The sequence below is a fragment of the Lethenteron reissneri genome, chromosome 17, assembly GCF_015708825.2.
Source record: "Lethenteron reissneri isolate LAM-NWPU_2019-01 chromosome 17, ASM1570882v1, whole genome shotgun sequence".
Lineage (NCBI taxonomy): Eukaryota > Metazoa > Chordata > Hyperoartia > Petromyzontiformes > Petromyzontidae > Lethenteron > Lethenteron reissneri.
The window spans coordinates 749,796-764,186 of NC_083795.1; the positions used below are offsets into that span (position 1 = coordinate 749,796).

General features: G+C 52.1%; 1 protein-coding gene across 4 annotated transcripts in view; it reads right to left on the reverse strand.

Moving 5' to 3' along the window:
* The window catches only part of PLCE1 (phospholipase C epsilon 1), a 99,156-nt gene that overhangs the window by 63,374 nt on the left and 21,391 nt on the right, over positions 1–14,391 (reverse strand). For 3 of the 4 annotated variants that reach the window (XM_061552705.1, XM_061552706.1, XM_061552702.1), the window contains exon 2: positions 480–3,287. In XM_061552705.1, coding sequence (XP_061408689.1) covers positions 480–2,789 — 2,310 coding nt within the window. In that variant the 5' untranslated portion in view covers positions 2,790–3,287. Of the gene's footprint in view, positions 1–479; positions 3,288–4,003; positions 4,069–14,391 lie in introns of those variants that run through there. The other variant, XM_061552704.1, reaches the window with a different exon arrangement.

Below are 14,391 nucleotides of genomic sequence, written 5' to 3' on the forward strand. Positions count from 1 at the left end.
ACTCGATTCGGAGGACATCGCAAATACGGTGAATTGCAGTGCACGATACCGGTAGTAGCCATGAAAAGGAATAGATGATATTTTTCAAGATGCCAAATTGCTCGGCGTATTTGAATAAGGGCAGGACGACAAACAGTTCTGCTACTTCTTAATGAAACCCATGTGATGACAAATCATTTTTATAATGAAATAGCGCTGCCAAGGCAGTCCCTGACACGGCGTTTCAAATGTGCCGAGCGGTATTCTTCAAGCTCTACCGAGGCAGACCTCGGCACCAAGAGGGGACGAGAGCAAATCGCCCATCGTCACGGCGACACGGCTAGCGAGTGGGGCCTGGCTCATCAGGCTCAAGATGCTGGGCGCAGAGCTTGCGTGTCTCATGTGCAGTATGCCATGTGCAACAGCCCGAGTGTGAAGTGCAGGGATTAGGGGGCAGAGTGCAGAGGGCAGAGGGCAGGGGTGCAGGGTGCAGTCCTTACCTTCACGTTGTGTTCTCTCGAGGGGCAGCCCTGCCCCAGACTCCGGATGCACCGCAGGATGCTCAGCGCTCCGTCTGGGTCCTGCTCGTTCCAGAAGCTGCCCGGGTGATGTCCATGGGCCCCAAGCGAGTTGTGTTTACGATAGTAGTGCAGATGCAGGAGGCGCCTCCTGTGACGGGGCTGCGGGCGCGACGTCGAGTGCCACGCGCCGCCGAAGCGGCCCGTGGGCCGGTACGCCGCCACCGCCGCCGCCGCCATCCAGCCGCAGCGGTCCCAGCAGCCGGGGCACACCGACTTCTTCACCTCAAATCCGCCACGCCGGTATCGGCGCAGCAGCACCACAGAGCTCGCTTTGCGCCGCCTCCCCTCGCAGCAGACCCCGCCGCCGCCGCCGTCGTCATCATCGTCGTCGTCGTCATCGCCGTCGAGCCTGAACGGAGCCGCTCCCCCCTTCCGCTCCTCTCTTGTCCATTCTGGCGTCGCCGCTTCAGTCAGAAGCCCGGCGGGATTGCGCCGCCGGGTCGGCGCCTGCGCCCGGCCGCGCTCGCGCACCGCGGGCGACGTCGCGTCCCTCCGGACGAGGCTGCCGTCGGCCTGCTCCTTGGCGCGCTGCCCCGCTCTCTCCTGCTTCTGCCACATGGGCCACAGCAGCTTGGCACTGGCGCGGTGCAGCGCCGCCCTAGAGCTCCCGTAACCGACTCCGTCATCGTCGACCTCCTCGTCCTCGTCCTCGGGGCAATCGTCGTTGTCGTAGAGATGCAAGCTGCCGTAGGGGCGACGGAAGTAGCACGTGGCTGCGCTGGGCCTCGTGTGAAACGGGTGATTTCTCCAGTCTCCGAGCCTGTGGTCCGTAACCGACGCGTTGGGGTCATGACCTTCGCTCAGAGAAGCCCTCAGGGCCGAGTGACCAGACGCATTGATGTTCGTGGGCCACTGGACGGCCTGCAGAGGAGAGTGGCACGGTATGGAGTCAAAGCTCACCGAGAGCTGCAGAGGAAGGTGGCCGCCGTCGGCCTGGCTGGAGATGTGTAGCACCGGCTCGGAGACGGACTCTGCAGGATGATGGCAATGAAGGGCCATTATATTTTGATGGGGAAAGCCAGCGTTACGATGCATTGTGGGAGACGGCCGGCGCTCTCGCCCGCGCTCCTCGCTGTCCGGCGTAGTAAGCGCAGCGCTTCCGCCACCCCGTTGACGAACGCCGGCCAAGTGTGGCGACGCCGCGTCTTCGCGCTCACTCCTCCGGGAGCGTGGTCCGACAGCGCCGGTGGCAGGAGCGGGGAAATGTTCTCGGACTACGGAGGCTCCGGCTGGAGACGAATCCAGAGAAGCCCACCAGGCACCATTGGCGCTCTTTGCGGCCCGCAGCCTCAGCCGCGAGCAAGCGGGATCGTCCACGCTGCGGCAAGGCTTCAGCGGCGCGTGGCCGGTGCCGGCGCGTGGGGCGTTTTCGCTCGTGGGATTGGCCGACGGGATGCTTCTCGCGGTGCGGCCTGGGCCGTCGGACGTCAGGGCCTCCGCGCCGCTCGGCGGATCGTTGGAACTCACCAGGAAGAAGCACGTGTAGCTTTGGCCTTGTTCCGAGGCCCTGGCGTCCGAGTCGGAGCGGAACTCGCGGACCGACGTGTGTCCGGGCCCGGGGGACTCGTCAGCGCTGCCGTAGTCGGAGAAGCTGTTTCCACTTCGCGAGCCGGAGCCGGAGTTGAGCGTGTCGCTCGCGCGGCCCTGGTGAACGTGTGCACCGTCGGCGATGCGGGCCGTCGCTTTGGCGTGTCGCCCGCCAGGGTGGTTGTCGAAGGCGTCCACGGCACAGGGAACGTCGCCACACGACGAGACGCCGCCATCGTAGAAGTCGGGGTGAGAGGAGGCGTCGGCTTCCGTGTCCGCAGCATCGTCCAGGTAAACGCTCGGATCTCCGTAGCAGGACCGCACGGGCGACATCCCGTTCGTGCTCATGCAGTCAGAGCCCTCTAAGAGTTCATCGCTAGTACTGCCCCGCCGCCGCAGGCACATCGTCTCAATGTACCTCTCCTCCTCCTCGTCGTCGTCGAACCACAGCCGGGCACTGCCGCTCCCGCCAACGTCATCCACGCAGGTGATCTCGCGCCCGCACTCCTCGCACACCTCTTCTCCGTAGGGCGCCCCCGGACCCAGGATGCCAAACTCCTCGGCGCGCTCAAAGCTGCCGAGGATGGCGGCGCGGCCGCCGCCGCCCCCGCCCCCGCCGCTCACCGTGAAGCCGTCCCTCGGCTCCCAGGGGCCGCACGCTGCCCCTGGGAGGTGCGGCGTCGGCGCCGCCAGCTTGCGCATGGCTCCCCCGCCAAATGATCGGTGCCGGGCCGCTCCCCACCCCACCCACGCACGAACGGCGCTGCGCGCGTCGCGACCTCCGCGTCCCTCGGGGGGCACATCAGGCGCGCGCGCGGCGCATGCTCGCGGAATTACTTTGCCGAAAAGTTTAAATTAATATTATTGAAAAGAGAGAAAAAAACCACCAGGTGAAGAAAAACTCGGCTGCCAAAACTGGTTGAGCGAGTGCCGCGGCTCTCTCTCTCGGCGTGCGCTCGGCTCTACTGCGTGGCCGCATTCAAGCGCACCGCACGCTTAACCCCACTCGGCACACGCCCCCGCCCGCTCCTCCCTGGCCCAGGCGACCAGATTGCGGTTTGGCGAGGAGGAGAGGTGCGGCGCACGTAAAGGGACGGGGTGCGGACAAAAAAACCCGGCTGAGGGACGAGGCGCCTTCCTCGTCGGGGCTCGCGCCGCTCCTCCCACCGCACGGCAGTCAATCCACGGGCCAGCGTCCTCCTGAAACACACGGGACACACCAACGGCGATGTTTTGGTCGAGGTTATTTGCTGATAACTAAAATACACAACCTTCTTTGTCTCACGGGCGTAGAACGTCGCCTGTTCGTGTTGTCATGAAAAAACTTTTGTCTATTCGACAAAACTTGAAACTGTGGTTGGATAAGCAGCAGAGGGGTCTCTGGATAAAATAACAAAAAATAGCACACTCATAAAAACACGGTCATATGCATGTGGCCAGGTATACAATTATACCCAGAGAGCCTTCAGACTGTTGGGGCAAGTGCTGGTAGCGAGCACCTATTAAAGACCAAGCCACACACTCGGCCACCTTTGTCTCTACATTATCGATGTCTACACGATGTACCAGGTACTATTACGGCTGAGTCGACCTAGCTGAGGCCCAGAACCTATTCAGATATTCGTCATTGATGTTAGCCATAAACAGGACTCGAACTGAGGCTGCCAGGTTATTAGCATAGTGTGCCAACTACTACATCAACACAAATACAACAGCTGCCATCACCACGACACTTGTGCCAGGCTAGGTGCACTTTGAGGCCATGTGAAGTATCGAAGGCTCACTGCTGCCAGGAGGTCAAGGCACAGAACCAGGTGCTATCGGTTGACTGAACCGAGGTGACAGGCAGATGCACCACCTGTGCTCCCCACTCAAAACACACACAGACAGCAAAACACACTCGCACTGATACGCACTTTCATTCCAGGTGTGTGCTTTACAATCCAATTTGAGCGCTGATGACCTCGACTGATTCCCTACACGTGAAGTATGGGAATTGACGGCAGGAACTTCTTGACGGGAACACACTTTTATTAAATCTTTACGTATCAAAATACAACGTGTAGTCTCCTTTCTTCCAACTTCACACTCCACTACTCTCGTGTAAACTCTAGGCCTCTGGCTACACACGATACCCTTCACTCGTGTAGACCCTACGCCTCTGGCTACACAACACTCGACTCGTGTAGACCCTATGTCCCTGGCTACACAATACACTCGACTCGTGTAGACCCTATGTCCCTGGCTACACAATACACTGCATTCGGCTCGTGTAGACCTTACGCCTATGGCTACACACACTACACTCGCCTCTGGGTTACACAGAGTCCCGGTCCCGTTAGGACAGCGGGACTAGGTACCGCCGGGCCCTAGGTCTTCATCCCCGTCTTCATTCTTCGCTGGTTACACACTGCCCTCACGCCTGTGTGCATCCCCTTTTATAGCCCCTGCTCACGAGAGGCGGAGCTGATGCGTACTTCAACGTGAGCATCGCTCCTTAATGAACCAATCACGACGCACTCTCTCTACGATCCGTTTTCCCCAGCGCGTGTTAACACTCCTCCACCAATCACACCGCGCTGCCACCCGATCACTCCCTCTCAGCACGTCACCCGTCCACAGCCAATCAGTACCCCGTAACCCACGACCCCGCGCTGACCCCTGATCCTCCACCGTCAGCGCACGTCACCACCTACACAGCCAATCATTACGCGCTGGCATACGATCTCTAATCCCAGCGCGTATCACCTCTACACACGTACGACGTAAGGAGTTGCCGCTTGAGTCAGGTCGACTACCTGAAGGTTTGTGCAGTAAGAGCGCTCTATTGCATCTGGGTCTGGTCCCAGGAATCATAATGAACTCCAGATTCACGTAACCATCTGGTCTAATGCCACCTATGCACAATACCGCAAGCCAGCGTCTATTGTGCGTACAGCAAGTGCAAACAACTGTTGTGCAAAACTAAGTGTTGAAATGTTACATTTACTTAGCAACTTGTTTCAAATTAATCACTTCATTTTTGTTTGCAAACATGCATTTATTGCGGCCTACGGCAAGCCCCGTCCAGCGCCCGCACAAGAACCGATCTCGTCGCTCCGTCTCTTCCTCGGCGGAAGAAGTTCCCTCGGACGCCGCGTTCCGCTCCTTGGCTGCCGCTCCGTTACGAAACCTCGACCATCGACCACCATCGCGTCCCTGCCCCCCCCCCCCCCCCGTGACTTTAGCTCACGGTCGTAAATATGAGTAAGGGGAGAAGCTAAAACAGTTGCCATCGCCGATGCCCGACTTTGCTCGCGAATGCCGCTGATGTGTAAACACTGGCCTGCACCGCGGCACTGCTCACTTCCAAAAGGACATTCGGTTTTTATTCAGATATTTCAATAACCGGGTCCTCTGGCATAACTTGCAAATGACTCATGCTTAGGCCCGCCCCCAATGCTTGCACGAATCCACAAGTTTAGTGGCGTGCACCTCTTCCTCCTCCATACTACGAGCAGCTTCACGGCGTGATTGTTTGATTTTGCCTTGAGGCGGCAAGGAGGGAGCGAGACCTCGGCGCTGTCGACACGAGACGCGCTGGGAACACACCTGACGATTCGGCTCTCGGAATCGCCGAGAACCTGGCCCACCCGGAGTACACAAAGGTTACGCATGTACTGCGATACCGAGTGAAGTTGCACACGGCACGCTAAACAGGCCACCGCATGTCAACAGTGCCCTGGTCGTGGGGTCAGGCCATTCCTGGGGCACCTACGAAGGCCGCCGCCCGCATGTCCCATCGGCCGGACGTCAACTCGGTGGGAACGAGGAACGGCTCGTGCACCTAAGACCTGTCCAGCCACCCCTTTCCTATGAGCGGTTTTGTCAGGAACGCGGTGCGGAGGATATATGGGAGCCCTTGGATGATATGATCTTTTTACAAAATATTAAGATGCACCAAATGTAGTATCGGTGTGTTGCGGAATGCGACGTGAGACGGCTCAGGAACACCGATTCATCTATCCGTCCGTAATGTCGGAGTCGTGGCAGAGGCAACGGTGAAGGGGGGAGACGAGGCAGCAAGAGGCACACGCGGGTGCTGCTACGCGTCCCCGTTTAAGACCCTCGGAGTAACGACGGCGTAAACGTACGGTGAACTTCTTCCGCACCTTACGTTGCCAATCGCGCTAAATCGGAGGTGCAGGAGGGGAAGGACTTAACACAAAAAGCAGTTATAAACAAATGGGAAGGGACGCAGGTTCACACGCCCGTGCCGCCTGTGCGCGCGGGCGAACACCAAGTCCACGCATGTCGGCTCTGTGGTGCAGTGTCGCCAAAACGCCAAAACGTGAATTACCCCATGCAGCGGAGCCTGCAGGCAGCTCGCAACCTTTCCCACCATGCACGCACACACGCACAACACACGCACACACGCACTGTCTCACACAGCGACAACAATCGGCATTGTGTCGTTTTGTACACCCACCGTCTATAGTTTCACGAATGACCGCGCTTTACAATACTGATCAATTTACTTGCAACTGGGTTTCTTTAAAAAATATATATATACACAAAAATATGCGTGCACTGAAAACCCATTCGGTTAAAAACATTCGTTTCCTTGCGCCAATGTTATTTACCTGTGAAACTAAAGACGTTTCTGACTGCCTGCTGCGGTAAGAAGTCTACCGTTTGCATCAAAGCATGGCGATGGAAACACTTTTTATTAATGCAATTAAACTCGCCGCAGAACTACAAAAATGTGTGGAATAATAAAAATTATTCCACTGCACGCTACTTTTTTTGGGGGGGGGGGGGGTGGGATTAAAAATAATTTTGAAAACCTGTTGTAGCAAAGAGGTACTTACGAAAACAATTAGTATACCTTGGTTACAGGGAATGTCTTTTACTTCATATTGATTATGTTTGTGCACCAGTTTACATTTTGTCTGTGATGTGGTTGTTTAAGCTGAGATTTCTATTCGTTTCATGGTTGTACGAAGTAGTTATGTTACCGCTTTAGTCACTTTGGTGACCCAGTTCTCTCTTCTAAGTGAGCCTCGATCCTGGTCTCTTGAGTTCTCTCCTGGTTCAACAAAATAAACCTGGAACTTTTGCAGCTATTAAAAGTAGAGGATGCTGATACCAGGAGAAAAAATACATTTACGGCGAGTTCTTGCATCAGGATCACCGCGTGCATACACGTCAGAGACGGGACTTTCCCCAGACGAGGAAATTCCATATGGTCTAGAGCAGGGGTCGGCAACCAAAATAACAAGAAGAGCCATTTCTTTCCAATTCGGTACAAAATTCAGTATTTCAAAAGCCGCAATGCATCTGAGTACATACGTACTCATCGTCAAGAAGCAGCCCGTAAAGAGCCGCATGCGGCTCCGGAGCCGTAGGTTGCCGACCCCTGGGCTAGAGCAATGATAAACATGCACGTGGTTGTTTAGTCACTGCAGCTACATACTATTAGCACCCTTCCCTTTATTAATGCTACCCCTCACTCCTGCCGTCAATGACTTGCAGATTATGATTGACAACTACAATCTTTTCCGGCTTGACCGAGGATCTAAAGGAGGTGGAATTGCCATCTATGTTCGTAATACTATTGCATGTTCACCAGCTCACTCCTTGTTTAAAAAATGTTGCTTTGAAGGTCTGGCTCTCAGAATAACTCTCCCTAATAATCAACACATATTGGTAGTGTGCTGCTATAGACCGCCTAGTGGGAAGGATGTTGAAGCTGCATCTGCACTGAGAGAGCTTCTTGGGGGCCTCCCTAAAGGTGAAATAGTTTTAGTGAGTGATCTAAATTGGAATTGGCTAAACCCGCCGGCCGTGGCCACAAATTTTGCAGATGAATTTAACCTGTTTAACCTGTTTCAATTAATAAATGTCCCCACAAGACCCAACCTAAAAAATCCGGGACAGTCATCTCTGCTTGACGTCCTATTGACAAATGCCCCTCACAATTTCGCACTGACTGGTGTTCTAGGTAATAACCTTAGTGATCACTCCTTCATTTTTGGGGTGAGATCATCAGCCAGACCCAAAGCCCCCCCTAAATTGGTTGAGAAGCACTCCATGAGACACTTCAGCACTCAGGCATTTACTAATGATGTGCTTCACTCGGATATTGACAAGGTCTGTGATATTCCAAACCTGACTACGGCTTGGGAGACCTTCGGGTACACGTTTCTCCAAATTCTTAACAAACATGCTCCGTTGGTTAAATTTAAAACTAAAGGCAACCGTCCACCATGGTTTGATCCTGTGATTACAAAGCTCATGAAAACTAGGGACAAGGCTTGGGCATGTGCTCAGAAAAGTAATTTGGTCAATGACTGGCTAGAATACAGGATTTTAAGGAATAGATGCGTCAAAAAAATACGGCATGCAAAAAATAACTACTTCTCTTCCACTCTCCTTGAATCTCATGGAAATGCCAGGATTTTCTGGAAAACAATCAAATGTATCGAAAAGGCATCCAAAACAGATCATCTGCCCGTTCAGCTTAACCGAAATGGGGAATATTTTTCAGATCCCCAAAAAATAGTTGACAATTTTAACCTTCATTTTTCTGAAGCTGGTACCCTATTTGATAATGTATTGGGAGTCACCCCTGCTCATGCAAATTCCTACACTCCTGTCCAAACATTAAGCGAATTTCGTTTTCAGCCAATCCACGAAAGTAATGTTCTGAAACAACTGTCCTACCTCAAAGGGTCCTCCTCTACCGGAGCAGATAGTATTCCCGTCTTTGCTCTACTAACTGTTGGTCACCTAATATACAAACCTATAGCCCATATTTTCAACCTGTCCATCAAAGAAGCATCAGTTCCTCTAGAATGGAAACATTCCTATGTTCGTCCACTTCACAAAGGGGGCCCTAAAGATGATCCAAATAACTACCGACCTATCTCAATTTTGTCCCCGTTGATGAAAATTTTTGAAAAATTATTGACCTACCAAATTAGCAGTTTCCTGTCCGCCAACAATCTATTACATCTAAAACAATCTGGGTTCCGAAAAAAATACAGCACCACATCTGCTGCATTAGACTCTCTGAATCACATTTACAGTAGCCTTGATATTAAGCAGTACTGCGCCTGTCTTTTTCTTGACTTGTCCAAAGCTTTTGATACAGTAGACCACAACATCCTGCTTAGTAAAATAAGTTGCCTCGGTTTTTCCGAAAACACAGTAAAATGGTGAAAAAATTACCTCTTTTCTCGCACCCAAACTGTATTCACAGATGGTTGGAGGTCAAACAGTGTTAAGATAACAAAAGGGGTTCCACAGGGTTCCATTCTCGGCCCCCTCTTGTTCTCTCTTTATGTAAATGACTTGGGCACTGAACTGGATTATTCCAGGGTAAATCTTTTTGCAGATGACACGGTACTAATTACTGCTGGCCGCTCTCCGGATGACGTGATTGCTAAGCTCCAGAGTGATTTCAACAAACTACAACATCAGCTAGTTGCTCTTAAACTAGTCCTAAATCCTGCCAAAACCAAGGTGCTATGCTTCTCACCAGGACTAAAGCGGGAAGTTATTTTTCCCCAATTACATACCTTAAATAATTATCAAATAGAGCAAGTCAAGATCTATAAGTATCTTGGGGTCATCCTGGATTCAAAACTGAATTTTGAAGATCACATTGATTATATTGGGAAAAAGACAAAAATTAAAATTGGTTTTCTATATCGACACAAGCACTGCTTCCCTCCTATGTTCCGTTTGGAATTGATTAAAGCTACCGTACTGCCTCTACTTGATTACTGTGACATTGTGTATAAATCAGCCCCAAGTACTGTACTGAAGAAGCTTGACTCAATGTATCACTCGGCCTTAAGATTTGCATTGAACTGCCCATATAGGACTCACCACTGTGATCTCTACATTGGGTCAAACTTAACATCTCTGAATGTTCGACGGCTTGTGCACCAGATCTTATTTATTCATGATGTACTTGCAAAAAAATCTGCAGATTACCTGCTGGATCTCGTCTCTGTTTCAAAGAACAAATTTGACCTAAGGTCTACACTCATTTACCAGCTTAATATTCCCTATTGCCGTACATATACTGGAGGAAGGGCCTTTGCTATTGATGCCCCCAGGGTCTGGAATGCTGTTGCAAATAAATTGAAACTTGAGTCACTACCTATGAGATCTTCAGTCAAAACTGCTTTAGAGGAGTTGTACACCCCTAGCTGCCAGTGCTATTCAGTGACCTAAAATAAAATGTTTCGCTCCGGATGATCGCTACAAAGTATGACCTGTGTTTTGATTTAGTGTGCTGATCTTAAAGGTGCATTGAAAAATTACAATACTCCGATTGATGCTCCTGCTGTTGTGGAGTGACTCATGCAGCCAGCTATGGCTGCAGGGTTTTGGTAGTACATGTTGTTTATGCCATTTATTGTGAAAATTCCGTCAGTTCCTATGATTGCTTTTTCATTGCCTTCATGGCTTTATTTTGGTGATTTCGAAAAGTGTATTGGTTTAGCCATGTTTGTGTTGTTGTAGTACAGAGTTAGACTGATGGCCTTAATCTAAGTTGTCTTGTGGTTGTTGTTGTTGTTTGACTTGCATCCCACTGGGATTTTTGCACACAGCGTTGGTGTACGGTGTTTTTTCTGCAATATTTTTGCTGTCTTTTCTTGGATTTTCTGTTTGCACTTAGTCACATATTCACTTTAAGATGTTTTTTTGTTCATGTTTTTGTTTTTTGTTTGTTGCGGTTGCACCCGATTCAAGAGCTGAATGGCTCACAGGGCTATACCTAATAAATTAACTTGAACTTGAACTTGAATCCCCTCCCTTTGATGCTGATAATCCTGCATAATGCACGGGCATAATATGACTTTGAAACCCTCCCGCCCACCTCCTACGCATTTCACAAGTAGTACTAATCACATACTTGCATTTCCCATAAATATGCTAAATTCCTCTTGATATGCAAATTCTTTTGTCAAGGCGCCATTCCCCCCTTCCAATCCAGCTTAAATAGACGCTCCAAGCGTGGTGGTGTTTCATTCAGACGCTGTCTCCCCGACAGACCTGGTCTTCACCTGAGGACGGCTGCTTGCGTTGTGGCCGAAACGTCGTGAGAATTATTTTATTGTTTTATTTTTATTCTTTTATTACTTCCCTTCTACGTGACTTTACCGTAAGAACCAAGAAGATCTTCCCACGCGTCACATCTCGTGCATTCTCCAGACAACCTCAATGACCTATGGAGACAGACGTGAGCGATGCCTTCCGTCGGGCACGAGCTGTGAAACATTTGGGCGAGGCCTCTTCCCTCCTCCCCGCATCGTCTCGCGACGAGACCAGAGCACCGCACCTACGGCGACTCGATGCCCGATTCACCAACGCGAAGGAGGAGGCATCATCACAGCGACGCAACCACTACGCTGCTCCCGACGCAACTATCCGGCTCAACCACCTGCACGTAAAACCACAGCTGCGGCTCTACGGCAACATCAGCCGTACGAAGAAGAAGAGAATGAGATTCTTGAGTGATGTGTAGCAATTTAAGAGACTTGCCCCCGCTCTTGTAAACCAGCAGAGGAAACGTGTCAACGCAATCTCGATTTGAAGTTTTCGTGACTGCAGGGATCCACACTCTTTGGTTCTTTCGGTAAAGTCACGTAGGAATAAAATTAAATTAAATCACGACGTTTCGATTGCAACACAAGCAATCATCATCAGGTGGGAAAACCACAGCAAGAAAATGTTTTGCTTAAGTGGGAGAGAGATGCCGTGGTCAGAGGTTATATAGGTTAGAGAGGGGGGAGGGGCAAGGGAGGGGGAGGGGGGCGTTGCGTGGACGTGAGGGGAGGGAGACGTGAAGCTGGACGGGGGGGGAAGTGGGCGGGGCTGGAAGTGGGAGGCTGAGAGAGCTGGGGATGGGGGGGGATGCGGGGGGGGGGGGGGATGCGGGGGGGGGATGCGGGGGGGGGGGGATGCGGAAGGGGGGGGATGCGGGGGGGGGGGGGGGGATGCGGGGGGGTGATGGAACAACAACGCCACTGCAGCCAACAACGCCAATGAAGCCAACAACGCCAATGCAGCAGCAATGCCAAACGCGGATTTAATTTAATGTATTTGATACCTACGTGACTTTACCGAAAGAACCAAAGAGTGTGTAAACGCAAGTCAGCTAAAAACCAATGGATCTGGTCAACGTCTGTGCCATCAGACACGACCAGACCACAGGCGAGTGTCGTCACGTGCAGCGACGTCATCTTCGCTTGAACAAACGCGATCTCGACTCGATATGCAGACCGTGGCTTGTTTTATGACGGTAATATTAACACGGGACAATGGAACAAGCAATATTACTCCGGTGCTCATAATACGATAAAACGCACAGCACTCTAAGCTGTCCCTTCGAATCGTACGCGCGTGTTACTAAGCCACCCGTGACTAATGTTCTGCCAGCCAGCCACTTACAGGGTGTGGCAACTTTTTGATCCAAACTCAGGCTGAGTTTCAATAAGCAAAGGCGCCTTTAATAATATTGTAACCGCTGTTAATGCCATTTCAGTCAAAATCGCAAAGTGATTGGGCTTTGAGTAAACCTCGTGCTCACGTGGGTATTATTTTGCTTTGGCCATATTGTCCGGATCATAACACCCTTTAGAAACTACTACCCACACCATTTCCACCCGCCACACCGCCTCGACTTTCGCTTTAAATTTCAGGGAAACTTTTGCATCTTTTAACCTGAAGAACACGGTACATGGCCAGTCGGGGCGGGTAAGAACGCTATAACAACTGCTCATGAGGAGAGAATATGATTTGGCGAAGCTGCATTGCCAGTGGTGCATGAGCACAACGACAAAAAAGACTCGAATTCGTCAAAAACGATGCAGGCAATGGCTCCTTCCTCATCACACACTTGCCATGCTATGAGGAAAGGCAAATGCACGAAACGTCGCCTTTTGTATCGTTATCTTATAAGGCTACAGTGTTATTGATGAATGCACTCACGCACTCTCACGGCCGTCAGCGCGAGTGGCCACGTTCTCTCCTCATCGCCGCCGTGTGATCCAATCTCCCCCGACCCACTTGCCCCACGTAGACTGCCCTCAACTCGACTTTTTAAACGTATTCAGCAATCGGCTGCAAGGTCTTTTCCTCGCATAATTTTAGAAAAAACTATCTAATATTCCACCGTATATATATTTGGTTTGGCGAAACATTAAGTGCATCATTAATGGCAGCGACTCGGAAAATACCCGAGGCCAATCGCGATGCACGCAGAACACAGCAGCGTCATCAAGAGGGGGGCCCACTCTGGCAGCAGCAGCAGCGTCATCAAGGGGGGGCCCACTGGCAGCAGCAGCAGCGTCATCAAGTGGGGGCCCACTCTGGCAGCAGCAGCGTCATCAAGGGGGGGCCATTCTGGCAGCAGCACAGCAGCGTCATCAAGAGGGGGGCCCACTCTGGCAGCAGCAGCGTCATCAAGTGGGGGGCCCACTCTGGCAGCAGCAGCAGCGTCATCAAGGGAGGGCCCATTCTGGCAGCAGCACAGCAGCGTCATCAAGAGGGGGGCCCACTCTGGCAGCAGCAGCGTTATCGAGTGGGGGGCCCACTGGCAGCAGCAGCAGCGTCATCAAGTGGGGGGCCCACTGGCAGCAGCAGCATCATCAAGTGGGGGCCCCACTCTGGCAGCAGCACAGCAGCGTCATCAAGAGGGGGGCCCACTCTGGCAGCAGCACAGCAGCGTCATCAAGAGGGGGGCCCACTCTGGCAGCAGCAGCGTCATCAAGTGGGGGGCCCACTCTGACAGCAGCAGCAGCAGCGTCATCAAGAGGGGGGCCCACTCTGGCAGCAGCAGCGTCATGATATGGGGGCCCCACTCTGGCAGCAGCAGCATCATCAAGAGGGGGGCCCACTCTGGCAGCAGCAGCGTCATGATGTGAGGGGCCCACTCTGACAGCAGCAGCAGCGTCATCAAGAGGGGGGCCCACTCTGGCAGCAGCAGCAGCGTCATCAAGAGGGGGGCCCACTCTGGCAGCAGCGTCATCAAGAGGGGGCCCACTCTGCCCTGCTCTTTCCCAAGGACACATCGGGCTCGGCATTGTTTTAAGTCTGTTGATTTCCCACAAAAATTCCCGAAAAATATTTTTTGGGAATTAATTCTACACTCATTTGTACCCACATTTGGACAAGCCTTTCATGAAGTCAGTATAACTGTAATAAATACTGGCGACAGGGATCGTGTTTTACAATGTGGTCCAATAAAGTCAGGTTTATTCACATTTTATGACCAGGGGATTCTTTATTGCGAGTGTGCTACAAA